At 45.9% G+C, this 19,203-nt stretch overlaps 1 protein-coding gene across 1 annotated transcript in view; it reads right to left on the bottom strand.

Annotated features, from left to right (window-relative positions):
* tshz3b (teashirt zinc finger homeobox 3b) overlaps positions 1-17,784 on the bottom strand; it is a gene marked incomplete at its 3' end in the record, with an annotated part of 33,098 nt that extends 15,314 nt beyond the window's left edge. The window contains exon 1 of the mRNA XM_083665156.1: positions 17,721-17,784. Within this exon, the coding sequence (XP_083521282.1) occupies positions 17,721-17,760 (40 nt within the window). The 5' untranslated portion in view covers positions 17,761-17,784. The remainder of the gene's footprint in view (positions 1-17,720) is intronic.
* Positions 17,785-19,203: the final 1,419 nt, after the last annotated feature.

Here is a 19,203-nt window from a genome sequence, read left to right as displayed (position 1 = left end):
TATCCTCCTAGGTCCTGCAATTAAACTGCCTTTATATAAGAACACGTACAGTGCTTCCACGTGAGGTGATCCAAGTACAAGTTTTCCTACTACTATTGTAACCTTTTTCCATGGACATTGAAAATGATCATAATCAACAAATCCTGACACGATTTCTGCAAAAGTAAGAAAGACATATAAGCAACAACATCATGATAACACTAGCATCAGCTAAAACAGGGAGAGTTATGTAGTTATGTGGACAGTTATTTTAATCTGAAATATTGTAAGTGAATGCAGTCATGCGAAGGTACCATGTTGACACTACTGTTCCTGATCACAGGCACTTGAAACAAATTACATAATCACATTTCGCTAATTTAGATAGCAGATAAAATATCAGGGCTAAATTAATGTGCAAAAAAAAGCCTCTAAAAGTAAAAAAAACACATCTTAACTTCAAGTAGGTAGAAACAAGGGAACTTTTGATTTTCCTCTCCTTCACCACATTTCTCATGTCATTTTGTTCAATCGGTCCTTTTTTTAGATACTTTTATGTTCTACTGTGATTTATTACAGGAACAGAATTAAAAAGCAATATAAAACCATGAGCTGAAAAAAAATAAGGGTAAAATAAAACGGCTGCATTCCTCGGCTTTGATATTTTCATTTGTGGCTCGTTATTGGCGGAAACGTGTGGGATGATGGATAGCCGACCCTCCATAGCCATCAACACCTCTTCTCTCCGGGCCAATCCTCAGACCAGCTCTGGGGAGGGGCACTCCCCTTGTAGTTATGGGGGCTGTTGGTGACTGGTTTTGTGGGACTGGGGAAGTGATATGGTATCAATTTCAAAGAGCTGGACATGTCTCTGTGTAGGTGAGCCGGAGGAAGGGGGCACAGAGAGGGATGAAATATGGCAGGAAGAAAGACGTCTCATTTAATTATCTAATTAGTGCTTAAGAGCGTGCATGAGCTGAGTGGGCCTAGGACCAGGGCCTGCCGCCACCGCCGAGGGCGTTAAAATGGCTCCTGTGTAGTGTGTGTGTGTGTGTGTGTGTGTGTGTGTGTGTGTGTGTGCATGTGTGTGTGTGACAGGGAGAGGGAGAGAGAGAGAACTGCCATCAAAGGGCAATGTTTAGATGCCTTGGCTCTACACTTAAATTCTCCATTTACACACAAACACACACACACACGCACACACACACACACACACACCCCTGAGTGCCTGAGGCAAGGAAGACCGATAGTCCAAATTAGTGTGTGTTTGTGTGTGCCTGTGTGTTTGTGAGTGTGTGTTTGTTTATTTATTTATTTGTGTAAAATGGGTGCCTTAGGGCGTCTCTCACAAGTGTGCAAACAAACACACATACACACACACACATGCAATTGTGCAAACAACACACAAAAGCCTCTGATAGACACACAAAGCTCCATCAGCTGATTGACAATGCACGTGGTCTACATGGAGTGCTGAGGAGGAAGAGTTCCCACCTTTCATTGTGTGTGAGCAGGACAGCGCACCACAGGGGAGCTAGGATCCAACAGCCACAACCACAGCCCCAGCTAAACCACACAAACAACCACACAAACAAAACCCACAGTACATCAATAACAAGCCCTTGACTCGCTGTTATGGCGACCAACCCTCAGGTAGATCCTAAGCCCTAGAGGTTCTCACAAAGGGACAGAGGGAGGGGAGGGAGAGAGAGAGAAATGACAGTTTATGCACCCGTTCGTGTTCATCTCTGACCATCATCTACTTGTTTGTACACCAATGTGGTTCCCTCTGATTGTTCTCTCCAGATTCCAGGGTTGTCATTTTCCGTTTTCTAACGAGGCATATTTAGGCTGAGAAGGGTTAGGTGGCGCACAGTGGGCAGGGGAAACACTAGATGTACCCACGAGAGGGAAATGCTTTGGGTCTTTTTGTACAGGAAAAAATACTTGAAAGAGCCTTCGCCCTTCTGCTACACAATGGGTTAGGAAGGGGCAACAACCCTTATCCGCTCAGTCTCACCCGGCACTGGGACATTCCATCTCCATAGATCTACCACTAAACCTCAGTGAAGATTCACCCCAGCCTCCCATACCTCTCTCCCCTCTTCATGCTACGCTAACGCTACATCTCTCTTCCAAACACTTCCAACCCTATCTGAATCTCAGTCTCTCCTTTCCTCCCTTTCTTGTGCAGCATTTTCTTCCCCTTCCTGGTTCTCTTCACTCTCCCCAGTAGTCACCAAGCTCTAAACAATAAATAAGGCGAGTGCCTGCCTGGCTGGCTGGCTGCTAGCGAGTGAAGCGGCGCGGGGGTATGATAATCCGCCCGTGCTATGCTATCGTTGCCTCTGCAGAGGCTTATCTGCATTGTAGAGAAGTGCGAAGGCAGACAGTCCCTATCACAGGCATTAATGTACTGCAGCTCCCTGTGTCACGATGGAAGAGATAAGCCCACCCCCCCGCCCAACCTCCCCCCCCCCCCCCCACCTCCTGACGGTGTTCCGATCAGCACTGGCACTGGCCCTAGTGCATTACCTGACTCTCCCTTTCTTTCTTTCTTTCTTTCTTTCTTTCTTTCTTTCTTTCTTTCTCACACTCTTTTTTTCCTCATTGTCTCTTTCAATTTTCGCTCTTTTCCTGTCTTATTGGATTACTAGGATTTCTGTCTCTCTTGTTTTATATTTGGTGTGTGTGTAAGTTGGGGTGGGGGGGGTATTTGTGTATGTGTGAACCTATGGAGAAAGTGTGAAGTGGGACAAGCATGTATGCATGCAAACACACACACACACACACACACACACACACACACACACACACACACACACACACACACACACACACATACATCCACCACTGGGAGACAGTTATACATAACTGTGGTGAGCCATTAGTGTTACATTCATTCCCTGATTTTGGGAAGCCTGTGATTTGTACTGGTCATGTCCTGGACACCATGTGACAGCTGTACTCTCCCACCACTGCCCCCCTGCTCTAAAAGACTGTGTCCAACATGTCTGGCATTCCGTGACATATCCCACAATTGATTATAGTGATTTACTGCCTCCCACACACAAACACGTAAAACACACACACACACACACACACACACGTAAAACACACACACACACACACACACATACACACACACACACACGCAAGAACACTCATCACGTCACAATGACACACTGCTCACATACTCAAACGTCCATCCCACATACACGCCCACCCACAAACACACATGCACGCACGTGCATACACACAAACACACACACACACACACACACACACACAGACGCAAGAACAGTCATCACGTCACAATGCCACACTGCTCACATACTCATCGTCCATCCCACAAAGCCGCCCACACACAAACACACACAAACACACGCACACACGCGCACAGACACACACACACGCGCACACACACACACACACACACACACACACACACACACACACACACACACACACACTTGTCTTTTTTTCTTCCAGAGAACTCCATGACTCTGTGGCTGTGTATCAGGCCTCAGGAATTCATAAACAGTGCAAGCCTTGTCAGGACTGAGTGTAACATCCTCTCCTCTCAAACAGGAAGTGTTGATGGCTAGGTCATAAAGCTATGTTACACACTGCTCATCTCTCTATTCTGACCTTTACAGCTTCCATACACAACACTGACAACAGCCATACTTATTATAAAGTCAAACAGACACCTAGTAATACACTCAATAATACCAGAAACCCTCAAAGCTAAAATGCTCTGAGACTCACAGGAGCTGAAATAGACATGTTTCACTCAACTAAGATAAGAGGGCTTGGCAACCCCTCATTGTAAAATCCTGCAAAGTAACTGCATAGTGATAGTGTAATTACATAATTATTACCTAATAATTACATGGATTAGAATGACTTTGACAACACATTCCATCAATACAAACTGTTACCAAGAAGTACTCACTGTTTTGAATATTAATGTTAAATTATTGCGAGTAGTAAATTATTGAGAGTATAAATTACATAACTACAATACAATTTGCACATCAGTTGAAATACCAGTGGTCAAAATAAAGGGTGTCAAATAAAGGGTGACTGAGTATTGCAATCAGACATAGGATTCTTGATGGCACAACAAAAAGAGGAAAGTTAGGATATCACTGAAACGATGCGGCTAATTACGGCTAAAAATACCCAGACATCTCACAGAAGTAGGGTTTTAAAGGGAGATCACATTAGTGGCTGGTCGTAAACAGATAACTACATTTATACCATGGCACTCAAGGCGTTTCAAAGAGCCCACAACGCTCCTATTGTTCGGTCCTTTCGTCTTCTTCTTTCTAAAAGCAACACTGCTTGTCTGGGTGCATTCGACTGGTGGGTATGAAGCACTATCCCCCCCCCCCCCCCCCAACACACACACACACACACACACACACACACACACACACACACACACACACACACACACGCACACACACTCAACTTCCAGCCTTGTTACAGTCAGTGGAGAGGGACGGGAAAGACCTTGGGTGAAGACAATTCACACACACATATTCTACATGAATGGCCAAATATGACTGTAGTTTTACATTGATTGTATGCAAACTATGATAAAATAGGTCATGTGGACACATTTTGCCTCTCTACTTTACGAGCTCACTCTGCTAACCGTCAATGGAGCTTTCAAAAGATATGTTCAATATTCAAGCTTATTATCGTTGATGAATCAATGCCTTGCATGTCTACCGATTCCCTGTCTATTGACTCTGCTAAGAGAGCTAATGGGACCGGTCTCCTGCTTTGTAGGAAGGGAATGATGGGCGTTTTGATGTGGCTAGGAGGATTATGTCTTTAAACAGACGGTGTCTTGTGTGCCTTCATTTAGACAAATCAAAATGTAGTTGTTTTTTTTCATGTCTGTGTCTTGGGTCTGGTGACAGTGTCGGGTCTGGTGACAGGGAGACGGGGGGGGGGGGGGGGGGGGGGAAGAGATGTTTGTCGCCCAGAGCAAAGCTTTCAGCTAAGGTATTTTGGGTACAAGGAAAGGGGTATTATATATATGGGACCCACCCTGTCCGTCTGTCTGTCACTCCGCCATCATGTTATGAGTAGTCCCTCTCTCCCTAGCTGTGTGGAGGGAGCAGACCGTTCCATACTACCACGAGTACCTTGTAAAAAAAAAGAAACCTAAAAAAAATTATCATGAGAGCCTACGGGACGTCAAAGCACAAAAGAGGCACGTACAGATGAAAGGAAAAGTCCCATGCCCCCCCTCCCTTCCTCCCAAATCACACGTGCCATTCCTATCTAGAGTCACAACACACAGGCCCCAGGTGATCGTCATGTGACCGTTGTGGAACAGAAGTGTTGGTGGAACTATTAACATTTGAGAACGCTCCGGGTTCAGGGAGCACGTGGACTACCGAGCACAGGAGAACGAACAAGAGATGAACCGCAAGAGAGAGAGGAGAGGAGAGGAGAGGAGAGGAGAGGAGAGGAGAGGAGAGAAGAGGAGAGGAGAGGAGAGGCCTGTGCTGCTCCTGACGATGTGACCTCACATCACTAGCATGGAAAGCTTGCCGGGTTGACGCTGCTGTCTCTGGTGCCAATGTATGAGATGCATGTTAGACACACACAATCACCACTCACACATGTGCATGCAAACACACACAGGTACACACAGACACAGACACAGACACACACCCACACACACACACACACACACAGACACAGACACACGCACACACCCACACACACACACACACACACACACAGGTGTAGGGGCCAGGATCTCCTACGAGTGGACATGGGGCACACAGCTCCGCTGCCTTCCCCGTCTCCTGGGCTTCATTAGCCTCTACATAGCTCTACTTCTTAAGCAGTGTCTGTGGATGTGTGTAGAACATAAGTGTGCGTGAGCGTGGAGCGTTCTTACAAGAGCATGTGTGCCCTTTCTTCAACACAGCAGCCCAAACAAAGGCAATCTATGGCTGCTGTGAGTGGGAGCAGTGCCACTAAGAAGCTTGATCTACCTTAGTGTACCTCTCATACACACAAAGGAATGGAGGAGGAGGAGCGTGTGTGTGTGTGTGTGTGTGTGTGTGTGTGTGTGTGTGTGTGTGTGTGTGTGTGTGTGTGTGTGTGAAGAGCCCCACTTTAAAGCACACATTTGTAGCGTATGCTGGTATTAGAGAGAGGAACCACTCCATTCTGCGGTGTTTCCCTCTCTCTCTATCTCTCTCTCTCTCTCTCTCCCTCTCTCTTTCTCTTTCTCTCTGCCAGCCTTTCATTATTTCTCTCCACTTTCTTCCCGATCTCCTTTTAATTAATTAGAACCTGTGCCACTGACTGCAAGAGCCGAGGTTTTTTTATCAGCACTCACTCACTCCTCTCCTTCAGTGTGTCGAGAGGAGAGAGAGGATAGAGAGAGAGGGGGAGAGAGAGAGAGAATGGAGGCCTTCCTTCAAGTCTCTTCTCCTTCTTTCACTCCACCCCCCCATTCCTGTCTTCTCTTCTTTCTTTTTTTTCAAGCCAACCCGGACCAAGTGCTAGCAAGGGTCATATCTTTTTAATTATCTTTCTTGCCTTTGATTAATTATTCCGTCTGACAATAGCGTGTTTCTAATGCTTTTCACCTGCCTGTGCTGATTGACAGCGCCTCTGTCTGATTCAAAGCAAACAGCTGCTGCCATGATTGCCTAGCAACCAGGAGGTGATGGATGAGTCCCAAAGATGGATGGCCACAATAAATCATGTCTCCTGCTATAAAACTGGAAAAAAAGAGAGAGAAGGGAGGGAGGAGGGGAGGCTGGAGGAAAAGAGCACAAAAACAAAACAACCTTTCTCCCTCTCCCTCTCTCTCTGTCCTAGTGCCCGAGGGCAGGGTTGAAGCCCTCTCCTCCGTTTGACCCTCGCTCTCTCGCTCCTCTCTTCCCCTCATTCCTCGTCTCCTAGTACAGGAGTCTGGTTCTTGGGCGGCAGGAAGAGAAGCCCAGGGTAAAATAAACAGGAGAGCTGGGGTCACTGACGTGCCTTGTGAGTACGTCGGTGATGAGGTCACCTCTCAGAGAGCTAGCCTAGCACTATCTCTCCTGTCCTCAGAGTTTGTCATGGGGCAGGGCTTCTCCGCATATGCTAGTGGACAGTAAGAAAACCCAGATGGAACTAGGACCGCTGACTACCCAACGTAGGTATTGTTTTATGAAACAAAACCAAATAAGTCTTCTAATTGCAATTGTGGAACAGTTGAACGATGTGGGAAACCCGTTGCAAGTAGAGATGCTACCTATATCATAGAAAATAACATTACTGTTCAACACCTCCATCAATCCATTATATATGCAAAACAGGTTTAGGGAAAATGACGAGTGGTACCAAATGATCCTAATGACGCTGATGACAAGTTAAAAGAGTTGGAAATGAGGGCATATGGATCGAATCTTTCGAAAAACAAATCATGAAAAGTGAAGTCTATTCATATAATTGTGAGTCATACAAGTGACTAACAAAGTCGGCCATATTTCCTTTCTAATGACCCACAGCTGCTTGACCCTGTTTCACCTTCTCAACGATGGTCAGCCACCTCATCTCCCTACTCTGTTGAGATCCAACAACAGCAAAAACCTTTAAAACAACACCGATACATATCAATGAATACAAATAAATACAAAAAAAAATAAAAAATAAAAAAACAAGAGTAACCCGGAGTACATACAAAACGTGACTCGTGAGCCGTGTCCAACATAGCTGTTTTTTAGTTGTTGTTTTTTTCTGCCCAGCTGACCGCCATGGATTTTATTTTTACCCTTTTGGGTAAAAGTAGACAGTGAGGCACATTAGGAGTGAGGGGAGTGAAGGGAGTGAGTGCTGCTCCTCTGTGGTATCTGGTAACAAACAAGTAGAAGGCCTGACCCATCCATCACTGAAGCCCACGTCCTGGCTCTATAGCACTCAAGTCCCCTCTCCTCCAAAGCTCAGGTTACAGCTTTACACGGCCAGTCTAAATAATATTCAAAATGATGAATGACACCGCCAGCCTCATATCCATCATCAATCTGGCTCTTTTTTAAGGAGCATCCATCTTCAGTAATGCTCCTTTGAATCATGGGGAAGCGAGAGAGCTCCGATTCACTGGCGTAACCCCCATGAGAGAGAGAGAGAGAGAGAGAGAGAGAGAGAGACAGGGTGCGTTGTCACGCAGGGGCTCAGAGTGATACCTGTCAGCTTACGGTGGCTTGGGACTGGGACAGACGCACAGGGGACATATGTGTGGGAGAGACACCGGGAAGAGCAAAGACATGCACACACACACACACACACACACACACACACACACACACACACACACACACACACACACACACACACAAACACACACACACTTAACTCACTTTCTCACTATTTCAGACAACTATCTTCAAACACACACTTCACACACACTATTTTCCTCCCCCAACAAACATCATACACAAAGTCCCCCTCCCCAACGCCAGGCATTCTTTCCCAACTCACACATAGGGGTTAGGGAATGTGAGAAAGGCGAGTCAGGAGCGTTACAGGAACTAGAAGAGCTGTTCGTTCCCCTTCACTCTCATCCAACCTCTCACTCCACACCCCTAGTCCACCCCCCACCCCCCTCCTCCTGGTCAGCCCCCCGTCCCTCATCCTCAGCCCCCTGTCGGTTTTACAACCGCCCCCCCCCCCCCCCCCCCCCCCCCTCCCCTCCCCTCCCCTCCCCTCCCCTCCCCTCCCTCCCCTGCCGCCCCCTCAGAGAGGCGTGGACGCACAGGCTCCTCTCCCTCCTCTCCTCTGAGGGGAGGAAGACGGCCCCTCACACACACACACACACACATAGGGCTTCTCTGGCAAGGGTCCGTTTGATAAATGACACGCGTCATTCTGTCAGGAGAGAAGGGTGGGTCCATGATGTATGGCCGTGCCGATGAGAGGAGGAAATCGACTGTTTGGCATGGAGCAGCTACTCTCCAAACCACGGCTCTGTTGCAGGCCTCCCTAAAAAAGACCCGGCCGTGTGTGTGTGTGTGTGTGTGTGTGTGTGTACGTACGTGTGTGTGCGGACAGAGAACAGGCCGCCCTTCTTTTCCTTTCACTATTTCCCCTCGTCTCTCTCTCTCTCTCTCTCTCTCTCTCTCTCTCTCTGTCTCAGTTCTTTTCCTCTTTCCTTCTCCCTGTCTCTCTTCCCCCAAATAACAAAGTAGAAGTGAAGAGTGTAAAAAAGAACCCCTAAAAAAAAAGCTTGGTAGCAAGAGGGGCAGTTATATCAATCAAAGTCGACTTCGGCAACAAGGATTCTACTATTTCAAATAAAATACCTAACTCAGACAAATGGGCCTAAACGTGGGACCGAAACCCGATCGGGGGGCCAAACTGTTCTTCTCATAAGAGAAAGACAGAGAGAGAGAGAGAGAGAGAGAGAGAGAGAGAGAGAGAGAGAAGGGGATCCAGCTTACTTTTCTTTTTTGTGCTTTCTTTTTTCTCTCTCCACTCCTCTATCTCACACTCATTTGCTTCTCTCTTTTTCTGTTTTAACACACAGGCCCTGACATCTGCAGACTGCATTTAAAGAAAAAAATGTGTCAGAGGAGCGTGATGCCCCCACCCCCCCCCCACCCCCACCCCCCTACCCTCTCGTAACCCCCCCCCCACACACACACACCCCACCCCCCGTTTCATTAGCTCACTGGCAGGGTGGCACTTCTCAAGCTCATTACAGAGGAAGGATTTATGGAGCAGAACCCAATGGCGAAGAAAAAGGCATCTGTCAATAATTGCAGGGAGCAGCACTCACATCTCGAGAAGCTTTGAAATCTCATTAGGTATGCAGTTATCAGGCATAAAGATCAAAAACATTACTCAACTCCGACAGAATCCTACCAAGAAACATTAATTAGCAACAGGCCTGCAGTATAAAATAAAACAGACTTCCTCTCTCTTTTTCTCTCTCCCTCTCTCTCTCTCTCTCTCTCTCTCTCTCTCTCTCTCCCTCTCCCGCTCACACCTGCCTGCCTTTGCCAAGGAGAGAAAAGCAGTACCCCCTTCCTGCCACACAAGTATTCACATGTAGGTGTGCAAGCAGCAGAAACATACATATGAACACACACACACACACACACACACACACACACACACACACACACAGGCGAAAACCCACTGTCCCTCACCTCAGACTGCATCACCCCTTGCCTTTCCTACTTGCCCATACACACAGACACACACACGCAAACACACGCATATACATCCATTGCACACATACAAGAAGGCTAGAATAATTCCCAGCATCTGAGACTGATCAGTACATGAAACGGGGGTGGTGGTGGGGGGCGAGGCGTTTGAGGCCGTCTCTTGGCGGTGAGGAGAGAGAAGAGGAAGAGGCTGTCATGGGGCTGAGAAGGATGTCAGGCCCTGGCTGGCCCTGATTACGTGGGCCTCTCTCTCTTTCTCTCTCTCTCTCTCTCTCTCTCTCTCTCTCTCTCTCTCTGTGTCTACACTGCTCTCCTCCCCTGCCTTTCATCACCACCACCATCAGAAACAGTCTCCGTGTCACTGTCACTCCCCCACACCCTACACCCCACGCCCGCCCCCGCACCCACATGACTGATCGCTGCCAGTCTTGCCTGCCCTCCCCCCCCCCCCCCCCCCCACACACACACACACACACAGACACACACACAGAGCCCACCACCCCCCTCACCCACGTCTACCCTGGCAGACATAAAGAACCCCCCCCTCTCACCCAAGGACCCCCCCCCCCCCCCCCTCACCCGAGGCCCACCCCCTCTGAGAGCTGAGGGAGAAAAGGAGAAACCCAGACCTGGAGCTTGGCCCAAACGACACTCAGAACCAAACTCCCCGTCGCTCCCTCCCTCCCCCTGTCCCCTCATCTGGCCGTCTCGACCTCCTCGCGCCCCCCCTCCCTACCTCCCCTCTGTGTGTAACCCCCCGTCCCTCTCCCTCGACATGACAACAACATAGACAGGGATTACTCTGCGCGGCCATATTTCACTGCGCGGGGAGTGCTGTGGGAGATTTAATCCCCCGTGTAGCTGCCAGACCTTCTGAAAAACCTGAGGACTGGCCCGACACACACACACACACACACACACACACACACACACACACACACATCACACAAAGAACCATAGTATCGCTGCTGAGAGGAGTGTTGGGTGGGGTGTAGTGGGGGGGGGGCGACAAACCAGATAGGGAGACTTTCAGCTGGATAATACCCCAGTCTTGGGAAGCAGCGGCAGCTTGCTAGGCCAGCCAGCCAAACTTTGGGGGAAGCGTGTTATATAGTTACTGTACCCAAGGAGCATAAATACATCTGTCTGTTAACAGAGGAAGTGCAAAAGATCCCACAAACTCTCTCAATTTCCTGTTTCCTCCCCCTAAAAATTGCCTAGAAGAAGAACCATTTCCCATGGTGCTCTAGTGCAGGCCCCGACAGCGAATCAGGCTTCACAGTGGGAGTTTGTGGAGCAGTGGCGGCGGAGGAAGTCCTGCCCAATCGCTTCTCGGGAATAATGAGAGAGAGAGGGCGGATAGGAGGAGCTAAGTAGCCAATCATCGTCTCTCCTGGCCAGACTTCCTTGAGAGTACGAGAAGTAAGGTCTTCTCATTAATTCAGAGAACATTCCAACCGCCATTAGATGAACTGTTGCTTTTTACGGTTATGTAGATGTTGATATCTTTCCAGCCCTCTAATCTTAGGGCTAGATTTACTAAGCGTGAGCACTGGGAAAAAAGTTATTTTCGGAAGGAAATAAAAAAAGAAACGTCTAGCAAAGACATGACGTCTAAGTCGATTCTATAATGCCTGCAGAGAGTGCAGTGATATCTAATCAGATAGAAATGTCAGAAAATATATAATGATTAATTATTTCTCTCTCTCCCGCTAAATACCACATTTAACATTTCTAATAATTTCTTCTCATTATCGAGTAATAACAATAAACTAGGTGTGACAAAATACTGTCACTAATTTTTTTAAAACATATTCTAATTATTCACTTTGAACAATCATGTACACTACATGAGAACTATTTATAAAAAACAACCCCTGTTGTAATGGAGGCGGGCACACTTCTGAGGACTACCGTGTATATCTACGTGTGTAAGGTACTGTTTGGATAAAAGCTAGACTAGACACATTCAAACATGAATTTTAGGTCTTGATACCTTGTATAAATGTTATTGCTTTGTGTGTGTTGCATCTGTGTAGCTGTGTGTGCCCAATACGAGTGTGTGTGTGAGTGTGTTCCATCGCCCTCCCTGCACTCTCACTCAACCTACTGCAGTCGCAATTCATTGCTCTCTCCTCACAAAACAATATTTGGAGAAGAGAGAAGAGCAGAGAGGAGAGACAGAATGAGAAAGAGAGAGAGAGAGAGAGAGAGAGAGAGAGAGAGAAAGAGAGAGTGGGGGGAGGGAGAGAGAGAGAGGGACACACAGAGTGAGGGAGAGAGAGGGGGGTAAGAAAAAAAATGAGGGAAGGATGCAGCCTTGTGAGCCAATTTAAGAAATAACTGCTGATGCATCAGCTATTGACTGTTTCAGTGCTCGTGATAACGCTCAAGGCGAAACTGTGAGCAAAATGACAGCATCAACCGCCTGCAATAAACTGCAGCCCGCGAGACCAAGGGAGCCCTAATTGACAGCTGTCAAGCTAATGGGAGCCATGACGGAAGATCCACGAAAAAAAATTCTGTTTATCAACCATCAACCGTAGATCCCCTCGAAGGGAACTTTCCTTCCCTCCCTCCCACTCCCACTCTCACTCCCTCTCTCTCTCTATTTCAGTGCTATGTTATTCAGCTTTTTCCCCCTCACTCTTCTCCCTTTTCTTTCTCTTCCTCCGCCTCCTCCTCCTCTTAACCCTCCTTCATTGTGGCTCACTTGTGGCTGTGAAAAAGGCAGAGGACGGCCATAACTAATCATAGTGTCAGTTGGCTGCCTGGGAGAGTCGCACTTTAGGGGAAGCAATGCAATGGCAAGGCAAGGCAAAGCTGAGGCCTAGCTCTAATCCTGAGAGAGGGCCCAGGAGTACCTACGGTGAGCGAAAGGAGGACTGGGTATACTGACACACATACACACACACACACACACACACACACACATACATACAATCAGAAAAATATTGGATGAAAGCTATCATTATTTCATGTTGAGCATAAAATAAAAAACTAGCTTCAGACAAATAAGGCCATACTTCCACCATGGTGTCAAATGTACGCTTATTTCCATCAGACATAACAATGAAAGTAACTGACACCCAAGGATCTAGCCTCAAATGTTCCTGATTGAATCATAACTTTATTATTCCAAAAAAAGTCATTGACTAAGTGAGACCGGTAGTCTACGTTCTCGAACTTCATCATCTACAAACTGACCATAAACATAGCATGAATTATTAACAATAACCTAACAATGGTTTCATTAACATTGGCAGGAGTAGACCTATTCCTTCCAAAATCCACTTGATTTTAAATGTGTGATTCTTTAAAAAAAACAATATATATATATATATATATATATATATATATATATATATTTCTAATTAGCTGGGGGGAGGGGGAGACCGTGGAAGGTGATGTTTATAAAATAATTTTCTTTCCATCTTAATAATTGATAGAATTATCATAACGAGGATAATTAGCTTAATTAAGATGGCATGTTTCATTAAATTTAATTCGCTTAGGCTGTGAAGGGGCAAACCTTCATATGAGCAAGACGCCAACAAGCCGCAGTTAGCGACCTATGAACTAACAGCGTACAACTTCCACTCACGTACGTTACAGTGAATCAACCATGCACACTAGCAACACAGTGAATGTTGTAGCATTACACTATTTTCAAACCCCCTCCTGAGGTTTTTAGCAGTAAGTAGGCAAGCGGGATTACATGAAAAATGTGGAACAACATGAGTGAGTGTGTGTGTGTGTGTGTGTGTGTGTGTGTGTGTGTGTGTGTGTGTCTGAGTGTGTGTGTGTGTGTGTGTGTGTGTGTGTGTGTGTGTGTGTGCATGTGTGTGCATGCGCACTTATGTGTTTGTCTGTGTATATGGGCCACTGCGTGCCTATGTGAATCCACCATGAGTGCAATGTTAACACACATCAAGCATGATTAATCTCCCCCTCTCATCCACAATCAATCAAACACACACAAAAATCACAGAAATCAGCTGCTTTTCCTCACCACAATCTATCTCATGTCAAGCAGAACTAGATCTGTCATGATCTTAATATTTATATAAATCATGTTTAGCCTCTTTGAACACAATGCTGATGATAGGCATTTTGAAAATCAACTAATGTGAAAAATCATCTGTACCTCTGAATATGTCATGAAGTGTGTCATAATGACCAATATCAATATTATCAATCTTGACTTGATTCTCCAGGGCTTCTTCAAACACACCTCACTGGCGACACACAATGGACTACAGTCTTCCCTATGACTATGCATGGGTAACAGTAGCGCTATAGCAATAAGTATAATCATAATAATAACAATAATAATAATCATAATAGTGTTTTTTTTTTCTGGCGAGAGGTACAACACACAACCACTCAGCAAGAACAGGGCTTAAGGTAACTACACAAAAGGAGTCTGAAAAAAACAAAACAATGTTTGATGTTCTTTCTTCCTCCCCAAAACAATGATATGTTTGGTCTTGCGAGGCTTTGAAGGCGATGAACAAAAACATGGTGTTCACTGCATTGTCCACTCCTGAATGGAGAAGGTGTTTTGTGGGAAAACCACCCTGGCTAGACAGAGGTGTGTGTGTGTGTGTGTGTGGGGGGGGGGGGGCAGACACACAGGCACACACACACACACAGTCTGAAGTGGGGTGGGTTTCTGGTGTTGTTATTCCTCCACTCCAGTCCTGACCATTAAAAAGCACCCTAATTCCAGCCCAACGTGATTACCCAGGTACCCTGGCCCATTTGTCACCTGCAGCAGAAAATTGAGTTAGTGCACGACTAAAGGCATGGAGGACTGTGTAATATCAACTTGATTACATCAAACTAGCTGCAAACCTAATTGGGCTGGATGACAGTGTGCGGAGCTTGTCATCTCCAATCATTAGGGCTGTCAGGAATCCATCAGCTTTACAGCTAATTAGGTGAACACTAATGAAGCTGGCAAAACAACTTTTATTTTTATACGGCTGAGCGGGCCTTCTAGACCTGGGGGGTGGTGGGTTGGGGGGGCTAAGGGGGGGGAGAGGGAAGAGAGTGAGAGAAGGAGAGAGGGAAGGAAAGAGAGAGAGAGGGAGAGAGAGATTTTCTCATGAAACGCTCAAGGTTGCCGGGGACTGGATTTCCCAAAGTTCCTAATCAAGGCCCATCATCTGCCATCTTTCCTTTGCTCTTTCCATCACTACCACGCAATCAATTTGTCATCACTCTTTGTGTGCCATGGTGCAGTCGTCAACCTTATAACTTGCAGCTGTGAGGGCTGCTGGGAATGAAGGAGGAGAGGGAGGGAAATAGAGGCGAGGGCTGGGAGGGGAGGGGAGGGGAGGGAAGGGGAGGGGAGGGGAGGGTGATACAGACCGCCTCCTCCCATCCCCCGGAAAGAAAAAAAATTACAGGAAGTTGCTAATTCTAAAAAAAAAAAACCTTCCCTCACTCGTGTTTGTCCTTATCCGCTCATCAAAATAATAAATGCCTATTTTTTTTTCCTCTCACTCTCCCCCTCTCCCCTGGAATAAGAAGGCTTTCAGTCATCCCTCAACCCCCACCCACTCCCCACCCTCAGTGTGTCCATTAGGCAAAAGCATTTTGATAAAGTAAAGCCTGGGCCCAACGTATGGAGAAACAAAATGAGAGCACTCACTCTGCCAACTTCTGATTGACCATTAGAGCCATTGATGAATGTGGCTGTCAGAGGGGAGACAATTAAATCAAATATGAAACAAAGTCGCTTTGACGGGTCGTTCTGATGGAGCAAACCATTCTTCCGTCTCCCGATTAGGCTAATAGTTACATTTTTCATACCAGCACTATGTGTGTGTGTGTGTGTGTGTGTGTGTGTGTGTGTGTGTGTGTGTGTTAGTGCGTAAAAGACAGAGTGTAAAACCAGGTACTGATGCAGTGTGTGTGTGTGTGTGTGTGTGTGTGTGTGTGTGTGTGTGTGTGTGTGTGAGTGTGTGTGTGTGTGTGTATTGTTGATTATATTCTGAGTGTTGTTTTTTTTAATTTAGTAACAGTGTTGTGTTACAGCGTTAGCCTATTTGGTGAATTCACATTTCTGTTTCACCAAAACATGTAATAATAATATTAATACACTCTAGAGTGCACAGGTACATAGAGGTATGGCACTGGTAATAGTGCAATAACTGAATCGTTTTGAAAAGATGGACAGATGCTTGGGCAGATCATAGTATACCGCCTCAAACTATACAAAACTAAACTTTCGCTTACAGTATTTAAGCTAGTCCAGCCATAATAACAACAGTATCAAAACAGAAGTGGTCGAAGAGTATACGCCAAGAAAATTCTACAAAGTCTAATAATATACAACTGTTTCTATACCAGAATGTTGTGTACAAAATGTCTACATACTCTCTGACACTTTTTATGAGTAGGTCTAGAACTATTTGTGTTCCATGACCCAAGACTGAAGAAAGGCGAAATGAATGAAAGCCTATTTTGAACAGTCACGGTGAGTTGTTCTTTATTCACTACGGCAAAGAGGAAAAAGAAAATGTGGCCTTTGACTCTGACAAAGTGAAAAAGTATAAAAGAAGCAATTAAAGATGTTTTAATGGGTAGTTGTCAGACCAGACGTGACGTCACGGGGACCGGCGTTGCTAGGGGGAGTGATTTATTGATGTTTATCGGGAATGAATAGATCAAAGACAAGCCAGATGACAGGCAATCAATCAGCCGTCAAATCAAAGATGGCAATTGTCCATTAAAGCCTCTTCCAGTCCACGTACTCCCCAGGGTCGGGCTGCGAAATAATCTTTAAGTCTTTCCCAGAAACGGAAAATCAGCCCAGGGAAACTAGGCGAAAGTTTACATTTTGTGATCAAATGTTTTAGTACAAAGCCCCAAAAACTGCGAAGGCGAGCATCAAAGGGATTCATGACAGTCAGCTGACATGGAGCCCCTTTTTCTTACGCTTCTTTATAGATCTCTAATTCATGGAGTCAATATCTGCACCCTTCGAGGGAGGAAGAGAGTAAAATTGGGTAAAAGGGAAAGAGACCTATCAAAGCTGAACTTGTCTTTCGGATAGAGAGCTACGGCCTGAAAACCTTTCATCCCTTCCGAGAACTGTTGTTACAGCAGAGGCTCTATCGAATGGAATCATTGTTTCCCCAGAAGTTCGAAAAAAATAATACAATTGGGGAAAATGATACAATGTTGCCAATAACTATAATAGTTCAGAGGAGTCTACATGTAGGTGGCAATAAGATAATGCGGATACTATTTAGTAGCCTAGTGCAGGCAGGGAAAAAACGTGGTCTACGTGGTTACAGAAAAAAACACATTCCTTCAAAGGGAAAGTAGAAACAACTTAGTCAATACTATATGCTACATAGTAACCATCCCTCGTGAGTAAATGGGCATTTGCCATGTCCTCCCACTGTACAATGTAGCCCTCACGCACACACAGTTGAGTAGGCTACTATAAATGTTAGGGTAGAGCAATGGAAATACCGCAGCAGTCGTAAAAACAGAGGCGATAACATGCAAATCATAGAACCGTACCTGCCGCACGTCGGGGCGCTTGCTGTTTCCTCCGCGGCATGCTTGTTTAGGGGGTTCTGAAGAGTTCTTCTATAGCCCCAGAGATTCCTAGCTGGTCCGCTGTTCTTTGATAGCGGCGCTTCCTTACACGGTACCCGGGGCGCTTTCAGAGGGCTGACATAGATCGGCAGTTTTCAAACAAAAATTCAGACAGTGAAGAAAGGGTAGATCTGAAGATGAAGAAAAACAAGCGGCTTTTTTCTTTCCCCTGTTCGTCTTGGATATCACAGTGAGAAGACGAGCAGTACAGTGGAGGAGAAAAAACCTTCAGCCTCAATGTGATTCTCACTCCGCGTTGGAGGCTGCAACAGGCAAGCTTAAAGGAAAACGAAATGATCGCGTCACTCAAAGTCTGCAAACAGGGGCAAACATCAAGCACTGTCACATTTGAGCCTTGCACCTCGAATGGTTAGCTAGCTCTTGTCATAGGCATCATGAGTCTTGCCCCCCCCCCCCCCCCCCCTCACCCACAATGTTCCAAACCCACTACTATAGAGACAAAACATAGACAACTAGATTTGATACAAATCACAAAGAAGCATAACTCATCCATGCACACCACACAAATTGCTGATACAATAGCCTAGGGGAGGAGACCACTGCTTCACTCTTTGGCTATCTAAAGAAAGCAAATGATATTTTCCCTAAGCTATTCCAAATAATGTCGACTAGATGTTAACGGAATGGCATACTTACTCAATCGGTTGATTAACTGCGTTATCCATGAGGAATTCGATTCCAGTAATCACACGCAATTTAAAAACCAGCAGGGCAACATCTGAACGTCGCTGATAACATCTTATGAAAATCCGAGTGGTTCCAAGTACCCTTTAGATATGAAGAATTCTATTTCTTATTCTGAAATAATGAGAGGAAAAGACAAAGGTTGAAAGAAGAGATGGACGGACTTGTCGCCCACACGCTGGCTCGCTCCGTTATTTTGTCCAAGCGCGTTCAAAATCCACTGAGAGCAGTTCGAATCGATGAGATACGTGCTTGATTGGGTATCCCTTGTTGTAATAATGTACATCAGAAGGAGGGGATGGACTCGTGCTGTGCCTCAGCTGCTCTGAGAGCATGGATCAGCAGCTATTGCCAAACACTTTCTTGGCTGCTAATAGCACTTTTTCCCCTTCTTTGTGTGGCTGATAGTAGGTATTTAAAACAGCAACAGCGAATCAGACGCGTCTTCCTTACTGCAAGATGCCTTCTTCGCCTCAAGTGAGTCAGGCACAAAATCCCTATCAAACGCTCTCCTTTTGTTTTTGTAAATGTAGATTGGAAAGAATATTTTTTTACGGTCAGATAAATATTGCGCAAATATCCCAAAATACTTCAGATTCGGGACAATAACACACGATTAGATCGTCAACTATGTTTTTATTCCCTTTCATGCCAATGTTCTCCCTTTGGCACAGTCAAGAAAAGTTACAGAGAAATCTGC

The sequence above is a fragment of the Argentina silus genome, assembly GCF_951799395.1.
Source record: "Argentina silus genome assembly, chromosome: 2".
Lineage (NCBI taxonomy): Eukaryota > Metazoa > Chordata > Actinopteri > Argentiniformes > Argentinidae > Argentina > Argentina silus.
This window is presented reverse-complemented; position numbering and strand designations above follow the sequence as displayed.